The sequence below is a fragment of the Malus domestica genome, chromosome 03 (genome assembly GCF_042453785.1).
Source record: "Malus domestica chromosome 03, GDT2T_hap1".
NCBI lineage: Eukaryota > Viridiplantae > Streptophyta > Magnoliopsida > Rosales > Rosaceae > Malus > Malus domestica.
Genome location: NC_091663.1, coordinates 9591526 through 9613340, shown reverse-complemented (window position 1 = coordinate 9613340; position 21815 = coordinate 9591526). Strand labels below are relative to the sequence as shown.

General features: G+C 38.3%; 2 protein-coding genes across 2 annotated transcripts; both read right to left on the bottom strand.

Moving 5' to 3' along the window:
* Nucleotides 1-1790: 1790 nt before the first annotated feature.
* LOC103422647 (zinc finger protein ZAT3-like) lies at nucleotides 1791-2600 on the bottom strand. Its single transcript, XM_008360705.3, has one exon. The coding sequence runs from the start codon at nucleotides 2598-2600 to the stop codon at nucleotides 1791-1793; it is 810 nt and encodes a 269-aa protein (XP_008358927.3).
* Nucleotides 2601-10208: 7608 nt separating this feature from the next.
* LOC103413727 (diaboline synthase-like) lies at nucleotides 10209-11588 on the bottom strand. The gene has a single exon (XM_008352166.3). The coding sequence runs from the start codon at nucleotides 11586-11588 to the stop codon at nucleotides 10209-10211; it is 1380 nt and encodes a 459-aa protein (XP_008350388.3).
* Nucleotides 11589-21815: the final 10227 nt, after the last annotated feature.

The window sequence follows — 21815 nt, the reverse complement described above, 5'->3', positions numbered from 1 at the left end:
CCAGGGGTGATTTTTGTAATATTGATCATCGATGAGTTTATCTCCAGATTCTGAAATAGGTAATTGTTTCCTTTCTTTCTGGTCATGGTTTAGGTAGTAGATACTTGTAAACTCGTAGTTTAATTGATTAAGAGCGTTCATTCTCACACCCAAGATATTCTGTTGTAATTTAAATGAATTTAGTGTAAATTATCTTGAAAAAACAAATTGACACCTAATGCATCTTTGATTGTTTGGTTGATATAGCAGCACTCAATTATAGGATTAAATTGAAGTCATGATGATTCGCAGAATAGTAATTGCTGGTATCTTTTTTTTTTTCATTAATAGAATTGCCGGTATCTTATTAACCATTGAGTTTTTTTCCTAGAACATGGTTATTCTAAACTAATTATATATTAATAAAGTCATTTTTGTTAACTAAAAAAGAGTAAAAAGATAACTCAGTTTCTTTCACAAAATAAAATCATGGACAATGAATTTAATACACACAAACTAAATTTTATAGTTCTTTTTTAAAGTCTCACCCAAAGGTGATCCTAACATCCTCTATTTAAAAAAAAAAAATGAAAATTTCTCTCGCAACCACAATTAACCTTAAGCATTGGTGGGGTACCGACCAAAGGCTATCATACGGTCAAGTTAGTAAGCAATATAAGACTCGTGAACAAGAAAATAATGAGTATGCGATGATTGCGTAACCAGAGATGAACTCTAGATAAGTATATTTATATTAATTAGATGAGAGACCTTTTGGATATAGAATCCGTATTAAACAAGGAAAATCCAAGGGAATGTTTAGTATTAGATATTGTGTCCTCTTAGGAGTGATTAGTTAAGGAGCACGCTAATCTCTAAATTGTAGGAATATATGAGAATATACGAAACTAGTTTGATCCCCAATCGGATTAGGTTTTCGTGTCTTTTGGATCCTAGATTGTAGGAATCTCCAAGAATATACGAAACTAGTTTGATCCCCAATCGGATCAGGTTTTCGTGTCTTTTGGATCCTAGATTGAAGGAATCTCCAAGAATATAAGAAACTAGTCTGATCCCCAATCGATTCAAGTCTTCATGTCTTGCTGAAAAAGAATGGTCAATCTCATCGAGTTTGGTGAACTTCGCCTATATACCTTTTCCGTAGCACAACAGCACGTGGTGGCATTACTGACCCATTTGAGCAGCTCAACTCGATTGAAGATATTTAGTTCATGACTTGACTTCTGAGGTACACCTGTTCTGATCCGCCTAACTATGGGCTTAGAAAATTATGATCCTACAATAACTCCTTATAAAACGTTGTAAAAATTGCTATTTAAGTTTGTTGTGGGCCATTGATTTAACGAAAGTTACAAGTTAAAGGTATACATCACAAATGTTCACCCTTAGATAGTATTCTAGTATATCCGAAGTTTGAGAGAAGCTCTTGAATTTCGATTAATAACGATGATAAGATGATAGTGCTTAAAAGGTTTCAGAATAGCAATCCTAACTCAAAGGGAAAACAAATAAGAAATTCTTTAGTGAAGCGATTTGTTAGTGATTTATAGATAGTTAATTGTTAGGGAGGAGGGGAACCGGAAAATAACAAACTAACATCAGGATGCATAGACATGATTGTTTCCCGCAACTACGAGAAAAAATTAGTTATTTACTCTTTCTTTTTGTTTGAAAAAATACAGTTAGTGAATTACCAAAGAAAATTAATTGGGAGCGCAGTTGCGCTCCCCTAAAATCTAACTAATCAATTAGTAAATCAAGCTATCTATCTACACATATAGACATACAATCTAATTCGAACCGTCATCATCCTCCTTAGGAGGTTTGTTGAGATCCAAGTCTAATAATATTCTACGACTTGCAACGTGAATTGTTTCATCAGTCCAATGTTGACTTCCTGGATCTATGATCACACAATCTTCACGATCATCGGCCGATGCAACTTTGATTTTAGCTGAATCTTCAAGTCCATTGGTCGATGCAACTTTGTTTTTAGCTGCTGCTGCAGCTTTTAGAACTGGTCCTCCTTTATAGTAGTGAGATCTTTTATGGCCGCCAAGTGCCTGCCCTGTTGGGAACGTCTTTAAGCAAATAGGGCATACATGATGGCCTTTGTAGCCATCTAAGAATTTTCCTTTCTTTGATTTGGCATACTTGTAGTGCTTGCTTGCAGAATCAATATAACTATCACCGTCCGAGTACTGATCAGCTGAAGATAAGGAAGAAGATGGAGGAGGAGACTGGGCTCTTTGGCGATGCGATCCCATGTGGCCACACAAGGATTTCATTGATGGGAAAGTCTTGTTGCAAACTTGGCATGAGAGCCTACTGTTATTCCAAGAAGGGTATTCTAATAACAATTGTTGTTGCTTCACCTTAAACTTCTTGTTGTTCTTCGGACCTAGATGGCGTTGAAAGTGGATGCTTATGTGACCTCCCAAAGCTTGTCCATTCCGAAATCTCATACCGCACTCGCTACATGTTCGACTTCGATCTACTGCCTGGGTTTTATGACCATTATATAGTACTAGTTCTTTACCCTTGGTATCATCAGCACCATTCAGATATTCTATCAAGATTTTCCGTTGAAAGGTCTTCATGACGAAAAGAATAGGTTCGAATAAGTCGAACCTAAACAAAGTATGCAACTGATTGAAGGCGCAGATGTAGAAATATAGAGAGCATAGAGAAGAATTTGAACCTTGACTTTGAGGTACGATTTGAATCGTTTTCTGAAAGTATTACTTGATCTCTGCTCGAATGAGTTTTGCTAAAAAGTTTGGGAGATGATGGCTATTTATAAGGGAAGGCTACTAGAGTAACGGCCAAATAAACGGCAATCCGTTTTGTATTTGGACTGGGATTCGGTGGGTCCATCCATCGATTTTCAAGTTTCCAACTTAAAATAGGAGTCGTAGAGTGAGAAAGACAAAAGGTTAAGTTCGGAGAAGACGAACCCGGTTATGTTATGTTATATACAACGTGTTTGACCAGATAAAGTCAAAAGGATATTTATAGTAGCTACTATCTTTTGGGTACGTCTTTGTGTAGGGGGTTTGCTTGGATACTTGGGGTAGGAAAGAAATATTTGAGGATCCAACAATAAATGTTTAATGTGGTTGTGGGTCACGTGTGGGATATTTGAGATTTTTTAATGTGTTTGAAACACAAGAATGATACATCATGTATCATTATAACGAGTTGCTTGCATATGCTGGGCTAATCCGACACAGAATGAGGCCTCATGCAAAGTTATAAAATTGCCAAATTTTCTTCTATGATCTATATAAAATTACCAATTAATCGTAACAAAGATGTTCTCGAGGTCATCAGATGACCAAAGAATGTATGATCATCACTCACCATTGGATTTGATATCAAGGACGGAGAATGAATAAATACGATTTTAGTGTTTTAATCTTATCCCTTGATGTCAAATTCAAGGATGAGTGACTATGATATCAAGCAAGCTAAATATACGTAAATGCAAATAACCTCATTTTTCCTTTTTCCTTTTTCTTTCATGTCCCTTTCCTTTCCTTTCCTTTCCTTTCCTGCTTACTTGATGAATATTCATGTGTTTTGATGCCTGTGGCATTCACTAATTGCAGGACCGTTTGATAATTATTTGAATCTAATTTTTAGTACTTTTTTATTTTTTAAGTTTTTGTTATGTCTTTGTTTCTCCCTCCTCTTTCTCACGAACACCAATCTAACATTCTTTATAGAGTAGTTAGGCCGGTACTATACCGACGCTGACAGGTTTCTTTTCTCTTTTTTTTTTCTGTGTTGGACGTCGAATTGGCACCTGACATTTTTTACACAAGGAAAAAACCCAAATCTTTTCTGCTACCAGATTCCTATACACACACAAACAGGGACAAGTAAAAATGTGCCGTTCTCCAAAAATCGTTGCCTTCTTTTAACAAACACCTTCTCCCTACCCAAACCCTAACCCTAGCCCTATTTTCTCACTATCAAAACCCATATGTTCCTCCTTTTCTACACCACCATTCATTCCATACTTCTTACGCACGCACCATCAAACACAACCACAATTCCTACATTCTCACCACTGTCTACCCCCTCAATGTTAATGTGTAAATTGATGAATTGATCAAAGAGGTTTACAAGTTTGATTAGTGTTGTGTCTTAGCTCATAGGCTGAGATTGAGTGATAAAATTGTAATGTGCTAGTTAAGTCTCATAGGACTTGATAGTGGACAAGTTTCCTAATCTAAGCAATGTAAATGGATGGTTGAGATTGAATTGAGGATCTGTCTCTCTCTCTCTCTCTCTCTTTACCAACGGTTATTTTGTTGGTATGTGAGCTCATATGTTTAGTGCGCTCACTCTCAGAAATATGAAAGAAGTTGCAGAGTAACTTCCTTTGAATTTTCTTAGCTCGAAATTCCTTGTTTCGGCTCTTCTTCTAGTCTAACAAATCTGCATTTTTTCTTCTCTAATCGCTAACATGGCCTCAGAGCCAGGTTGGGTCTAAATTTATGGGCGTCATGTTTGTTAAGGTTAAGCTCAAATTCACAGGAACAAGCTCATTGCAGTGATTCAAGCTCATATCTGTGATTGGGTCTAACATGGCTGGATCTGGAGGAGGAGAACTCAGAGCGCCAGTCTTCAATGGTGATAATTTTGATTTCTGGTTAATCAAAATGAAGACCATTTTCTGTTCACACGAATTATGGGATCTGGTTGAAAGTGGGTACGAAACTCCGGCGAAGAAGGAGGAAGAGCTCACGGAGATGGAGAAGAAGCTAATGCGTGAGAATGTGGTCAAGGATGCTAGAGCACTCGGAATCATCCAAGGTGCCGGTGTGGGACATTCTGAAACAAGAATTTGTGGGTGATAAGCAAGTAAGATCTGTGAAACTTCAATGTCTTAGGCGAGATTTTGAATATACTCGCATGAATGATAATGATTCTCTCTCCGTGTATATTGCTAAACTGTTTGAACTGATTAATAAAATGAAAAGCTATGGTGAAGATTTGAGTAATCAAAGAATTGTTCAGAAGTTGTTAATCAGTCTACATAAGTCTTATGATAGTATTGCAGCTGTGATAGAGAATACTAAGGACTTAGACACCATAGATGCACAGGATGTTGTTGCTATCCTAAAGGGTTATGAACAATGGCTTGATAGACATGGGGAAAGTAGTATGGAGAAAGCATTTGCTAGTTTGAATATTGCACCAAAATCAAATAGGTTTAATAGTCAGTCAAACAGTAGCAAACACCAGAAGAATTTTAAGCCAAAAGGGAAACAGTGGGGAAACAAGGCTGAATGGGGAAATAAGGCTAGTTTTCCTGTGAAGAATGATGCTAATAATATTGGAGATAAGTGTAAATTTTGTGATAGATTACACTATGGAGAATGTTGGGTTAAGAACAAAGTCAAGTGTCACAAGTGTAACAAAATTGGTCATATTGCAAGATACTGCAATACAAACAAGGCTGTGCAACAAGTGAATTTTGCTAATCAAGTAGAGGAAACTGGAAATCTATTTTATGCTAATCCTTCAGGGGAAATGAAGAAGAAAAGTGATGAATGGTACATAGATAGCGGATGTAGTAATCATATGACATCCAGGGAAGATTTGCCTGTTAACATTAACATAAATGTGAAAGCCAAGGTTCAAGTAGGCACTAGAAACTTGGTTGAAGTGGCTGGAAAAGGGACACTGATCATTGAAACAATGAAGGGCAGAAGTTACATAAGAGAAGTAATGCTTGTACCTGTCATTACAGAGAACTTGCTCAGTGTAGGACAAATGACAGAACACGGTTATTTTCTTTTGTTTGGAGATTATAAAGTGGATGTGTTTGATGACAAGTCCCTTAGAAATCTGGTGGTTAGTGTGAAACATAAGGGAAATAGATGTTTTCCTTTGATTCTCAATATCAACCAAGAACTAGCATTGAGAACAAATGTGCAGGGAGATGCAAAGATGTGGCACAGAAGATATGGACATGTAAATTTCAGGAGCCTCAAGCTATTACAAAGTCAAGGAATGGTATTAGGGCTGCCTGAAATTCAAGATAGTAATGATGTGTGTCAAGGCTGTGTACTTAGGAAACACCATAGGGAGCCATTTTCAAAGGAGATCACATGGAGAGCACATGAACCATTGGACCTGATACATTCGGATGTATATGGACCTATGAAGGTTCCAACCACAAGTGGGAATAGATACTTTCTCACGTTCATTAATGATTATTCACGAATGTGTTGGGTCTATTTTATGAGGAATAAATCAGAAGTATTTGGGATATTCAAGAAGTTTAGAGCACTGGTTGAACTGCAATGTGGTTACTCTTTGAAGAAATTGAGAAGTGATAGAGGTGGAGAGTTCACCTCCATTGAATTTAATGCATTTTGTGAATCAATTGGGATGGAAAGACAACTCACTATGTCCTATACTCCACAGCAAAATGGAGTGGCAGAAAGGAAGAACATGACAATAGTGGAAATGGCCAAAAGCATGCTGCATGAGAAACATTTACCCTACAAACTATGGGGAGAGGCTGTCAACACTGCAGTCTACTTGTTAAACAGGTGTCCTACAAGTGCATTAAACGGTGTCACACCATTTGAAGCCTATAGTGGAAGAAGACCAGGGATTAAACATCTCAAGGTATTTGAAGCTGTATGCTATTCTCTAATACCTAGATATTTGAGACATAAACTTGAAGCATCAAGTGTAAAAGGAGTTTTTATTGGATATGGAGCTTGTGATAAGGGATATAGAATTCTAAATCCAACCACAATGAAGGTGATTGTGTCTAGGGATGTAGTGTTTGATGATAATGGAAAGTGGGATTGGGTAGAAAACAAAGTGAGGGAAATCTGTGTTCCTCTAATCCTATATGAGTTTAAAGAAACAAATGTTAGTGAAGTTGAAGAGTCTACCAGGATATCATCTCCTGTTTCTTGTGAAAGATCAAAAGCTCAAGGTGCAAGTGTACAAATACATCCGGTGGACATTGAAGCATTTGATTCAACACCTTTGAAATGGAGAAATCTGAGTGAGGTATATGAACACTGGAATCTGTGCATTGTTGAACCTGAAAGCTTTGATGAGGCTGCACAAGATGAAGCTTGGAAGGCTGCAATCCAAGATGAAACTAATATGATAGAGAAAAATCAAACCTGGAACTTGGTGGATAGACCATTTGACAAGCCAGTGATTGGAGTAAAATGGATATACAAGACAAAGCTTAACTTAGATGGATCTATGCAGAAACACAAAGCAAGGTTGGTAGCCAAGAGATATGCACAAAAGCCTAGTGTGGATTATAATGAGACATTTGCTCATGTTACAAGGTTGGATACAATAAGAACATTGATTGCTCTAGCTGCAAAGAACAATTGGCAGCTATTTCAACTAGATGTTAAGTTTACTTTCTTGAATGGTGTACTCCAAGAAAAGGTGTATGTGGATCAACCAGATGAGTTTATTTTAAAAGGATAAGAAGACAAGGTGTACAAGTTGCATAAAGCCTTGTATGGACTGAAACAAGCACCAAGAGCTTGGTACAGTGAAATTGATGCTTATTTTGAAGCGTGTGGTTTCAAGAAGAGTGATAGTGAAGCAACTTTGTATACAAAAGGGGAGAAGGGTAAAGGAATACTCATTGTGTCGGTTTATGTGGATGATATCATTTATACAGGCAGTAGCATTGAAATGATAGAAAAATTCAAGGTTGATATGATGCGTAAGTATGAAATGACAGATTTGGGTTTGTTGCACCATTTCCTTGGAATGGAGGTTATGCAAACTGAACACAACATTGTCATTCATCAAAAGAAGTATGCTACTTCTTTACTGAAAAATTTGGATTACAAGATTGTAAACCTGTCAGTACTCCACTTGTTCCAGGAGATAAACTGCGAAAGGATGATGATAGTGGAGCTATTGATGCGACTCAGTTCAGGAAAATTGTTGGTAGTTTGTTGTATCTTACTGTACTAGGTCGGATATAATGTATGCTTCTTGCTTATTAGCAAGGTTTATGCACTGCTCAACTAATAAGCACTATGGAACTGCTAAAAGGGTGTTGAGATACATACAAGGAACCTTAGACTATGGGTTGGAGTACAAGAAAGGTCAAGGTGCAATGCTGTTTGGATTCTGTGACACTGACTGGAGTGGATCCAAAGATGATATGAGAAGCATTTCAGGATATGCATTCACGTTCGGAAGTGGGGTATTTTCTTGGTCCTTAGTCAAGCAACATTGTGTTGCATTATCCACAGCTGAAGCAGAATACATTAGTGCAGCAGAAGCTACTGCACAAGCAACTTGGCTAAGGTTTGTGTTGGAAGATTTTGGTGAAACACAGACTGTGGCAACACCTTTAAATTGTGACAGCACTTCTGCTATTGCAATCACCAAGAATCCTGTCTTTCACCAGAAAACTAAGCACATCAACCAAAGGTATCATTTTATCAAGGAGGCTTTGCAAAATGGAATCATCAACTTAGTGTACTGTCCAACCAAAGATCAAGTAGCAAATATATTCACAAAGGCACTGGCCAAGGAACAGTTTTGTCATCTCAAAGAGCAATTGGGAGTAAGATCAGTTCACAATTTAGGAGGAGAGTTAATGTGTAAATTGATGAATTGATCAAAGAGGTTTACAAGTTTGATTAGTGTTGTGTCTTAGCTCATAGGCTGAGATTGAGTGATAAAATTGTATTGTGCTAGTTAAGTCTCATAGGACTTGATAGTGGACAAGTGTCATAATCTAAGCAATGCAAATGGATGGTTGAGATTGAATTGAGGATCTGTCTCTCTCTCTCTCTCTTTACCAACGGTTATTTTGTTGGTATGTGAGCTCATATGTTTAGTGCGCTCACTCTCAGAAATATGAAAGAAGTTGCAGAGTAACTTCCTTTGAATTTTCTTAGCTCGAAATTTCTTATTTCGGCTCTTCTTCTTGTCTAACAAATCTGCATTTTTTCTTCTCTAATCGCTAACACTCAAACCCGGCAACCCATCCCAATTTCGCATATCACAACACCCCAGACGCTATAATCAGGCAAGGGATAAAATGTTGAAATATCTCTCATCGACCATATCTCTAAGAAAAGAAGAGTTTAAATATCTCAACCTCATTCCAACTACATATCATAATTGAAAAGAAATTACATAATCATGCTAAGGCTTGTGGCTTTGCCCTAGCAAAGAGAATTAGTTTTGCATATTCATAATTGAAAAGCAAAATATTATTAAGATGAAAGTTAAAGGAGAAACACCCCTTTAGAACCTAAAAGCTCTATCCAAGATCTCCAATACAATACTATGTGAGAGACCCTAGCAAAACTCGGCTAAATATAACTTGGGTAATCTGGGTAGCTAAAGATTCCCCACGTTTTATGATCAAATCAGCACCAAATTAGGCTCACAAGTTGGCGTTGGAAAAAAAAAAAACCGTACCCTACAATTTTGCAGAAGGAACTTTCTCAATAAAATCTTCAATGACTTATGGGCCAAAAAATCTTAAAATGTCAATTTGGCAATACTAGGCAGTCAGCCTTCATTTAATTGCCATGATCAAACAGCTTAGGGTTGAGAATTTGACACAATCATATTGGAAGACTTGTGAACCCACTTTAGTTAGAATTACTCCAAAATTCCTTCGTTTGCTTTTTGCACAAAGTATACTTACATTTCCTGTAATTGAAATATATAGCAAAATATCAAAATTATCTCAAAATAAAAATAAATTATAACTAAGATAAGATTATTTCCTTTAATTGAAATATATAGTAAAGTATCAAAATTATCTTAAAATAAAAATAAATTATAACTAAGATAAGAATAAAGTTATAGAATAATATCGACTCATCACTCCCACAATCAACATTGAAGAGAGTTTTTTAGCTCCCACGATGTTTGCCATTAGAACAGGGCAAATCCCTGCTCTGATACCAATTGATGCAGCACAAGGATTACAATCCTGAAGAACAAAGGTTTTTGGAATCCATTAGAGAGGGATAAAACCGAAAGGTTGTTTTATTTCTGAATTGATGAATTACATTGGGATTCAAACGGCTTATAAATACATAAACACAGCCCCTGGGGAAGCTCAAAGGTCTTAAGAAATTAAACAACATAAATTCGGACGGAAATTGAGAAAGAACAAAATTTATTACAAATTTTTATTTGCGGTTTTGGAAGCCTACTATCTATAACTTTGCCTTCATCCTCATTTTCTGTTGAACTGGCTGTGAATATGCAAGCAGCTCCTTATTATTTTCAATTTTGGCGATGTCTTCTTCCTTGAAAGTCAAGATCACTTCCATGCCATCACCATCTCTTGTATCCATGAACTTTATCGCATTCTTGATATGTGCACTGCTAATAAAGACACATAACGGCTTTCCCCATCCAAAATCGGCTGAATAAAAGGGCAACCTGCACAGACTGCTGCAACTATAGGTCTCTATATCATCCCTTCTTAAGAGGTTTCCATACTCTTTGAAGATTTCAAATGCTTCTTCCCCACTAATTCCGTTGCCAAAGTTTTCTTTAAATACCTTTATGCCTTTCCTCAATAAAGCAACCAAGGCTAGAAGATCTTGATTATCAATATCTAGTTGTGTCTTTGTCATAGACAACCCCACAAGACTTCCCAATAAGTTTTTGTCCGCCAAGGGCTTAGCTAATATTTCACGCATATTCACCGCTTGGCACCATACGGAGGGCTTCATAAAACCCGAGTTTGATCTTGATGCTTCCATTGCGCATTTCCAAACGAGAACGGACACAACTTCAACGCATGAAGGATTTGGCACGGTGGAGCTTGCAGATTTGGACTTGAGAGCAGCAATCTCTGAGGCACCAAACAGAAATCTCCTTGTCATACACTTTTCTTTAGCATATTCCACGACGGGGTGGTGTGTGTTTAGGAAATCTAGTGGAGGGAAGAGCGAAGCTGGGACACCAAATATTTTTGGAGCGGGAAACTTCACCACCTCTTGATGATCACCAGTAGTAGTACTACTGACGACTGATGAGCCAAAGGCAAATGCAGCCCAAGTATTAATGAATGTGCTGCCTGTAATGGCATCGGCGACCTTGTGAGAAATACTGGCCCCGATTGCTACCCCACCGCATTCAAAGAAGCTGGCCTGGACTAGTATAAGATTGCCTGATCCTGCAGCTCTTGCTAATCCCATATGCTCAGCTGGAAGAAGTTGCTTAAATAGCATTTGATGAGCATCCGGATTGTCCAAAATCTTTGATATCGGACAGTTGACTTGGGCTTCAAGAAACTCAGCCCCACGGTCATTGCAGCCGATTGAATCATTATATTGGAATTGGCCTGCCCAGGGATAAAAGAGAGTTAGAGTTTTAGATAATGATGTTTTTAGAATATTGGATATTTCAGCAGAAGGGACTGAAGAATTATGGCGTCGATAGAAGAACAGAAGCGGAACGTAAAGATCGGAAGCAATCTGATCAAAGACAGAAAGTTTGAGGGTTTTGAAGTGGCGAGGAGTTGGTGAGGATGGTTTAATTGTTTCCTTGTGGATGACTTCAACCTTGATCTCTGAAGTGGTCATCTTTTAGTCGCTCCCACACAGCTTGAGTTCCATAACCTAATAAGCACTTCCTTTTATAAAAACAGAAGTACAGCTAGTTCCTTCGAACTTCGGAGTTTGAGTCTTTATTGATTAGTTTATTTGTATGATTGTATCTTAATTTATTTATTTTTTCAATTGAATGTGTATTAATTGGAGAGATTTTTCAGTGTGACCGTTACACGAGATGGTACATCACGTGTCCCTATATAAATAATAGGTTATGTGTGTTAAAATGTTAATAATTTAAAAATTAAAATTTTCCACCATTTGCACAAAAATACGTGCTGTACCATCTGCATTCCCGTTATAACTAAAAATTTCTCTATTAACTGGATCTGAGCATATTTTTATATTGAATATACTGATTATTTAGCAAGCCCATCGTAGGCTAACCACTCCACATAATTATTAATTTGTTTGTTTATTGCAAATTGCGGGAAGGATGCTTTCACCAGCTTCAGTGAGATCCCCATGACTCTAGCAATCTCTCCTAAATTGATCCAAGAATGGTCAACTGTATAATTTTGTACAAGCAAAAAAGCCCGTGCGATGTCGCGGGTTTACAACTCTAATTACACATAATTACAACAATGTTTCCAATTCTACTACTACATATATATATATATATATATATATATATATATATATATATATATATATATATAACCATACTCACAATCTTATTTACAAATATACTAATCAGTATTTTTTTATACAATTTTTTTGTTATATATATACTAATCAATATTTAAAACGATGCTAAATGGGGGAAGTTTTACCTCAGTACAAAGCTTGATAAAATTAAACAAATTCCCATGTCATTGGTCACTTTGACCCCTGTGACGTTACCGCCATTGGCGATGAGACAGGGGCGGATGTCCTCTAGAACCAAGTCGACGTTGGGAACCGTGAGTTTGTACTGCTTAGCGAAGTAGAGTCCCGGAGAAGAAGACTTGGCGGCAACGCTCGGGTTTGAAGCTCTAATGGCAGTTTTGAGAAAGATCGGCCTTTGAGAGGTGAGACGGTGCACTTGCGTCGGGCTGGAAACAATTCGTGCGAATTCCAATACCCAAAACGTAGTCGCTTGGTATTTGAAATCGAGTTTTTGGTTTGAGGGTTTAGATTAGGTGTGAGAGATTGCGAAATTGAATTTGTTGGTTTGAAGGTTTGAGGGGGGGTCTTGCGATGGCTGTGAGCGAGAGAAAAGGCAGCGAGGGTTATCAGGCAGTGAAAAAGGTAAACCAAACAGAGAGGAGACGACATGCACAGTAAAAGACAGAACAATTTAAACAGAAAAAGGGGGGAATGCCGTCTTTACACTGTTCATAACAGTGATTTTGGGCTTTGGGTATTAGTATATATAATTTGAAATGTAGCTGTTAAACAATATTTATTGTTCATAATTTTTTAGCCATTGTATATATTCCTTTGTAGTTTGCAATGAGTCTCTAACCATACGAAGAGACATTATACATCTTTATATTGTATACTTTACACAAAATGAACCAAGAAAATTTAGGGTGTGTATTCAATTGAGAATTTGAGATATTTTAATGGAGTTTAATTAATTTTTAGGTAAAAGACTGTTTACTATCTTCATGTTTCGTGATTTTCAACATTTAGTACATCAAGTTTTTTTCGTCTCAGATTCATACCTAAAGTGTAAATTTTGGGACAGTCTCATACATCCGTTAGTCAAACTGTTAAATTTTCCGTTAATTGTGACGTGGCGCCCATGTGAACAATGACTAGGCGCCACGTGTCATCCACATTTTTTTTTCTTTCTTCTTTCTTCTTCTTCTTCTTCCGACTGCAACTTTTTTTTTTCTTCCTCCCTCTCCTTCTTCCTTCATTCTTCCTTCCTTCTTCCTTCCCCTTCTTCTCCTTCTTCCTTGTTCTTCCTTCTCCTTCTCCTTCTTTTTCTTCTTCCTCCGAATCTGGGGAAGTGGTTTTTTTTTTCTTCTTCCTCCTTCTTCCTTCTCTTTCCTCCTGTTTGCACTCAAAATATACCCATTTTTACTTATTTGGGCAATTTGGGTAAAATATGGCATTTGGAGGATTAATATGCAAGAAAGCTAACTTGGAAGGATATTTAGATGCAAGTGGAAGGGTTGGACATTATAATATTGTTTCTCCAATTCGTTTGGGTGGTGGAGATGTGTATGCCTTCAAGTAGATTGGAAAAGCATTCAGACATTCTTGCAGGAGGCATGTGAAGAAGACAGCTTGCTTCTTTTTATTATTAATTTATTACAAGTGGTGGAGATATGTGGTGGAGATTCAAACTTGCTTATTCTAAACATTTCACAATACAAGCTGCCCAAGCTTCTTTCGGGCAAGTACAAAACCTCAGCAGGAGGGTTTCCTCCAGACCTTTATAAAAAGGAGCAGAAGCACAAGGATTATGGACACTCAAACAAACAAACAAAAGCACAAACTCTGCTCAAACCAGATTTGCCAAAAGCCTTCTTTTATCTAGCTTATTAGCTCTGCTGCTCACTTGCGGTATCGATCTCATTTGTAGCTTTTTTGTACTCATTTCCAGCCATATAAATTACAAGCAATCTGCAATTTTAGTCACTTTCCTCTGTCATTTATATTTCCAAGCAACCTTGTCATTTACATATTGTTCTATCTCTCCATATAAGTAAAGTCCTTATTTTTAAGGCAAACAAAGAACCTTAATTTGAGCAACTCCCACTCAAATGGCACAATCTCTTGATTTGAAGTCAAAAGGCGCAACCTCAATCATTCAAATCTCGTCTACTAGCGGCATCTAGTAGTGGCACGCCCGCACCCACCAATCTCGTATGTGAAGTAAATCCCCAGCTTGCCCGCAAGGCCCCATGACGGATTTAGGGAGCGAACATATTTTGGCACGCCCGGTGGGATCCTTATATGAAGTTAGATCATGAACAATCCTTATGTTCATGATTTTTTGGAGGATGACGGTGTGGAAGAGCGCCCAAGCTATGGCTATCACATAAAGCCAACCTATGAGTTGCCAACTTATGGGTACATGGCTGAAGAGTACTCAAGTCCCATGGAACATGATTGTTGGCCAAATAATGGCCATCAAATAAATAATAATCTTGCAGATTGGCCAACTTATGGCTATGATGAAGGTTATTATTCTTTTGAAGACAATCATATTCATGAATACTATGATAGGCCAACAAATGGCTTTGAGTATCAAAATGCTTCCAATGAGTACATAGAGCCAATATATGAGATGCCAACTCATGATCATCCGGATGAAAAGCTCTACAAAGAGGATGTGGGCAAATTAGAGAAGATGTCCAAACTCCATGTGGCAAGCATCGAATATGGTGAAGAGGTGACTAAGTGTTTTAAAAAGGTGGAGGAAAGCTATACAACTTTTGGAGAAACTTTGAGAAAGTTGATAGATCAAATGTGTCAAATCCCCTCTACAAAGCACACTCACCCTACTACAACCAAGGAAGAACAAATCATACACATTGATGAAGGCCAAACAATGGCCCCACCCAATGAAAAATCCATGAAAATGGATATGGTTGTAGGAGACCAAGCTAAGATGGAGATGATGGCTATTGTAGGCCAAACACCAACGCTCGGGGGGCATGAGCCCACACCTCATGTGGAGCCCGAAGAAGAAGAAAATAGCTCATACACTCTTCCCCGCCAACACGAGCATGTTGTCCACATCGAGATCTCAAGGAGGACAAAGCTTGGGATCAAACATGAATGGCCACCTCCTATGGTTCCCAAGCTATATGGCATGGCCAATTTAAATGACGGGTATGATCTCTCTACACTCAATTTTAAAAAGAGAAAAAGATTTGAGTGTTGAGAGAAAAATAACACTTGAGCAGCCAAGGGGCTTCATCCAATTTGCCCGAATGGCTAGCAGCCAAGGGGCTTCATCCAATTTGCCCGAATGGCTTTCTTTTGTGTTATTCTTTTGTGCTTTTTCTCCAGTACCCTTCTCCTCCTTTTCCTTCTCTTTCCTTTTCTTTTTTCTTTCTTTCTTTCTTTCTTCCTTTCTTTTCCTTCTTGTCCCTCTCTCTCCTGTCTTTCTGCTGCCCAAAACACTTTTATATCTATGTATCTATATTTATTATATTTTCTTATATGATAAAAGTGTTTTGCCCGACAGGGGCTGTATGTACATGTATGTTATAGTGGGGGATGGAGTGTATATATATATATATATATATATATATATATATATATATAGTAATATATTTTATAAAATGTTGCCCGAACGGGCTATATATATAGTTTTTTGATATATATATTTGATATGTTAAATTGCTTAGCCCGAAAGGGCTATGTTAATATATATCTATATATCTATATATCATATGTCAAAAAGGACAGTGGAAGTTCTTTGCCCGATTGGGCTTGTCATATATATATATATATATATATATATATATATATATATATATATATATATAGTATATTATATTATATGTATAGCTTTGAAGAAAAGACAACAAAGAAAATATAAAAAAATAAAATAAATTTGGTTTGTTTTAATTTGCCCGAGAAGGGCTCTCTCTCCTTTTTGCTTTTAAAAATCTAGGTACCCTTTTTTCACTTAGCCCGAGTGGGCATTTCTGTTGCCCGACTAAGGGCTTTCTTTTTGTTGTTTTGGTTCACCCAAAGGGGCTTTGTCTTTATGTTCTTTATGTTTTACTGTTTTAGTAGCCTGAAAAGTCTTTTTATTTATTTATTTTTATATCCACTTGCCCGTCAGGGTCTTTAATTTCCTTTTTCTGTTTGCCCGAAAGGGCTCTATTTTCTTTGTGTGTTTCTTGTGCTGTTACAAAGAAAAAGATATAAAAATTAAAAATTCCAAAAATCACAAAAACGTGTTGCTTTCTTGCTTTTGTTTTTTCTTTCTTGCTTTCTTTACCCTTTTTTCTTGTTACGGGGCTTTATAGAAAATATAAAAAAACTGAGCAGTCACCCAAAAGGTCATTTCCCTTTCTTCTATTTTTCTTCTGTCCGAATGGACGTAGTTAGCCCAAACCCAAAACCATCCAATGACTACATTTTCCACAAATTTCACCCAGAATCTTGGAATTGGAGGTTTTATAAAAGCCAAATCATGGCTTTCCTGTGCAAAAATCTATCAGACAGCTTCTCAATGGCTATTGCAAAAGAGCAGGGGGTTATCTTGCCCGACTGGTGGTGCCCGTTGGAACCATAGTCATGCCCGACGGGCATGGCATCTTCCTTGCTGACTCTTACATCGTCGCCAACAGATTCTACATGTTTCCCCAACTCTCCAGCACTTATGACCAAAGCTCGGGGTAATTCGGCAGCTACCATTAGCAGCTACAAGAAAGCTCGAAGAAGATAGCAGAAGATAGATGTTGCAGTTTGCTCGACTGGGTTCCCTTTGCATCTGCCCAACAATCTTTCACTCAAATACAGCTGGGGGAGCTTTATATTGAAGATTTTGTCACAGAGCCTCCTAAAGTCTCAGCAGCTATTACAGAAGGAGCATATTGCCCGATAGAGCTATAATCTTGCCCGATGGGAATGAAGTCTTCTCTGCTGCAGGGTGTTCTGTCAATCAGACGTGGGGCCCCATGTTTGATTTGGCATACATATTTGAAGTGTTCTTGCCACAACGGATGTAGCTTCAATGATATGTTACCAAGGTTGCTAATGTTGAGGCTGACCTGGTAGAAAAGGTTGAAAGAAACATTCCTAAAGATGACCCAAGAAACCCAGCTGAGATTGGTGACAATGTTGGGGATATTGTTGTTCTGTGGGCATCATTGTTCGTTTCATCACAACCCTTACTAGTTCTTTGCCATAACCATGGAGGATGTGGGCAGTGCAGCGCTAAAAATAGATGAAGAAGTCCGCAGGCAGTCCAATATCATTCCAGGTCTCATGGAGGGTACTGCTAGGCCCGATGGTGTTACCTGTGTCAAGATCCCCACTGAGGCATCCATCAAGGAGATGATCCCACCAGATGGCAATATCTGCTTCTAACCCTGGCAGTGCATAGAGCAATACTGAAAAGTACATTAAGGCTGGTGCTTCAAAGCATGCAAGGAGCCTTGAGCCGAAGAGTTCAGACCCACACAAGGCAGCAGTGGTTGATTTCACCCACTCAATGACGCATCTGGGCTATCACTCAACATCCTTATTAAGCCAGCGGTAATATAGAATGTCGAGGCTGCACTTGTGGGCAATGATTGGGTGGTGGCCCTCAGTCATGGTGAAGGATCTGGAGTGCGGGAGCAGCGGGTTGCTGCCTACTCTCCTCACTCTGTACTCCTTGAGGTGTCTGACGACGGAAGACGGCAGCTTGATCAGCGAGTTTGAAGTTCAACATTTCTCCAACCTCACCGAAGTAATCACAGCTTTTTCCCATAGAGAGAAACAATATAAAGGAGAAACTAAAAGCAGAGATAATTAAAATGGGAAGAGGGATGATCTATGTTTAGAAGATAATAATCTTTTGTTCAAACAAGAAGACGTGTGATCAGATTTCTCAATCTAACCCGCCAGTTCGGAGATGCTGCAATTCTTGCTCGAGGATCGAACTAGAAGGTTATGTACACAGGATTGGAAGAACTGGAAGAGCAGGGGCCGCTGACCTGGCTTACACATTTTTTTTGGTGAGCAGGATGCTAATAGTGCAACAAATCTCATCCAAATTTGGAAAAGGTTCGTGAACTAGCTTCCTGTGATGATGGGTTTTTAGATGACTCTGGTGTTGCAGAAGATGGTTACTCCTCCTGGCCATTCTCGACCATGGAGCATATGACCATGTGGCAGTACCTACTAGCAGGAACAAGAAGAATGACTCTCGGCTCTTTCCAGCCCCATGAACCACTGAGCTAGCTAGAAGAGATTGCATGGGAGCTGATGCAGCATGAACATGTTTGGAGCATACTACTAATTAAGATTACAAAGAAAGGGTGTCAATAGATCTTCAAGTAAGATTGTAACCGTTGGCTCAAGGTCGAAGATAGGATGGTTCACCACATACGGTTCCAACTGTCAAGAGGCACACGCGTTACTCGATCATGCTGCACCAGCGTGCAGCCAAACATTCAACAACACATCACCGTAGAATTCGAAATTGTCGATGTCATCGAAAAGTGTAAAAATAATGATCAAGTGAGACAATACTTCAATTGTTAGAAACTTCGTTCACCTTCAACATTTCAAATAAAATTGACTAGTTCCTTAGCCATAAAGGAATAAGGCTCTGCTCAAAGAATCATTAAGAATTGCCGATAGAAAGTGACAAGACCAATGATATTTCGTATCTCATAACACCTTGTGAGGATTTTCATTTTCCAACGATCGCAACTCTTTTGAAAATTGATGAGAATAGCGTCTACTACAAAGAGTCTCCCAAGAAAAGTATCTAATCTAAACAAAATCAACGTTCGAAGAATTTGGTGTAAAGTTGACTGTCGATGTTTAGTGAACTTGACCTCGCTGTTGGAGTAAGCAAGAAGGTTATTGGTAAGACAATCACTAAGAAATCTTTTGAGGGTCCACACAAATTCCCTCAAGGAAACAACAAGTCCGAAAACATGATTCGATCCCACCAACCAACACTTGTTAAACTATGCCTTCAACTGGTGCTTCCTCACTTTCTCCAACACGAACTTCGAATGTTTCATCAAAGTACTAACCCCCAAAGTTTATGAAAACTCAATAGTATAATATGTAATAGGTTTTCCGAAAACCTTAGCATGCCATAAAACCATCGTAAAACATATATCATGTAGTGTGCTTAGTAGTGGTATCAAAATTGCCCAAAGGCCTTCACTCACCCGTAGGCCCCTACATCACCCAACCTATCACATCCCGGCCCGGGCCTCCACCACATTCCGGGCCCCGCCTCCACCGTAACACGATATTATCCACTTTGGGCCCCGACCACGCCCTCACGATTTTGTTTCTGGGAACTCATGCGAGCAGAACTTCCCAATGGGTCACCCATCCTGGGAATGCTCTGGCCTCGTTCTCGCTTAACTTTGAAGTTCCTACGGAACCCGAAGCCAGTGAGCTCCCAAAAGGCCTCGTGCTAGGTAGGGATGAGAATATACATATAAGGATCACTCCCCTAGGCGATGTGGGATCTTACAATCCACCCCCCTTAGGAGCCCGACGTCCTCGTCAGCACACACGCGGCCAGGCTTAGGCTCTGATACGACCGAAGCCATATATAAATCTTCATTCGGCCGTAGGCCCCTACATCACCTGACTGAAGCCATATATAGATATCATTCGCCCGTAGGCACATAGTATGAGTAACCACTTAATAAGCCCATAAAAATCATCTAACATCATCTTTCCAAAATATATATCATCAGAGCTCAGTAGCTTAAACATCATATCATAAATCATATTCATAAATATCTCAGTAAAAATAAGTCCAGTGAAACATGATATTTCATAAAGCGTAAAATCCAATTTACTCATAAACGTTTCATAAAACGTAGCCATTAAATCATGCTTTTCATGTATGCATTTCTAATAATTAAATCATGCATTTTGGAAGGGGTGCACTCACATTTTGTTTTACGCCCCCTCATGACTTAGAATCAAGGCGTACAATTCCGCATCAACGCACTCACGCATCAGTATCTTTGAGTCCTCTCGGTGTAGGACACTTCCCTTTGTTCGTACATTTGTGTAATACTTCTTCTTAAATGTTCTGGATTAGTTGTATACTCTGAACACGTTTCACAATTGCATATTCATTATAGTTGAATTTATGAGTTTTATTTATGTTTGTTCTTTCTTCATAGTTCTCATGCATGTTAGTATGGCTTCGTCACCTTCGGGTGTCGGCCAACACGTGCCTACCCTAGTGTTCGAAGGATATCAGGGTCGGGCGTGTCAATGTGGTATACCAATGTAGCACTAAAATGTTGTACTAATAAAATTACTCTTTGAATTCAAGGCATATTCAAGATTGAGGGAAATGATTTTTCATTTTAAAAGGATTACACATGAAAAAACTTTTCCTTTCTAATTCTACCATTTTGGGATGATTGGAATGGATAAATTTTATTTTTGAGTATTTATCTCCCACCTCCAATTTGGTTACAATTTTTTTATTTCCTCCAACATATTTTCAATAAGATCTTATATATTCCAATCCAATATTCCTTTGTACCAAAGGAGAACTATAAATACAATGACATGGAAATGACAATGCCAATAACAAGAGATTTGAGTAGCCCAAATTTGGGCTCTGTTGGAAACAAATCTGTGCACCGCAGTCAAGAGTGGAGATGCACAAACTCGTTTACCTATAAAATAGAAAACAACCGCAAGCAGCATAGGGGTCGGTGAGGTGTCAACCAAAGGCTCTTCGATAGTCAAGTTAATAAGCAATACATTTGAGACTCAAGCAATAGGTAAATTGCGTTAGAGTTCTTTTAGAAGGGTGTATTTATACCAGTCAAGATAGAGTCCTTGTAGAGTATGAAATCCGTATTAAATCGGGAGAATCCTAGAGGATATCTAGCAATAAATATTGCATCCTCTTAGGAGTATGATTACTTGTAACGCATGCCAATCCCTATATTTTAGGAACTCCAAGAATAAACCTGACTAATTCCATGTCGGATCAGGTTTCCGTAGCTTGCAGAACAGGCATGGTCTATCTCAGTGAAATCGACGGACTTCACCCACCGCTCTGGAACAATATGATGGTGGCATTGTTGCTATGTCTGTGCAACTTTGCTGTGGAAGCTTTTAAGTCCATGATCGGACTTCTAAGGTAATGTATTTCTATCCACCTTATTCAGGCCCTAGAAAATCATAATCTCACAATTGTCTCTAACTATGTATTTGAAAGGACTATTCCCCTTGAAGATGGATCTTTATCCAAAGACCATACTTTTCGAAGTAAATCAGATTACATATCGTATCCTAATTTTCAAACCAAAGCATGGCTCTTCTCTATTCCTATTATGCTCTAGTTTTCATACCCATCCCCTACTTTGAGCCTTCATTGATTAGGATATGTAGTCAAGAAATTTGCGACACTCACATTTATTGTTATCAAGAATCATTAGGTGAAGTAAGGATGAGCCATAACCTATCAACAATGAACTTTCCTCCCTTATCGAGTTCTTTAGTCTTCATACTCTGCTCCATGGATAAAAGCAACATTCTCCTTCCAGTCTTTGCATACGAGTTCAACTTGAGTAAAGTGTCAAG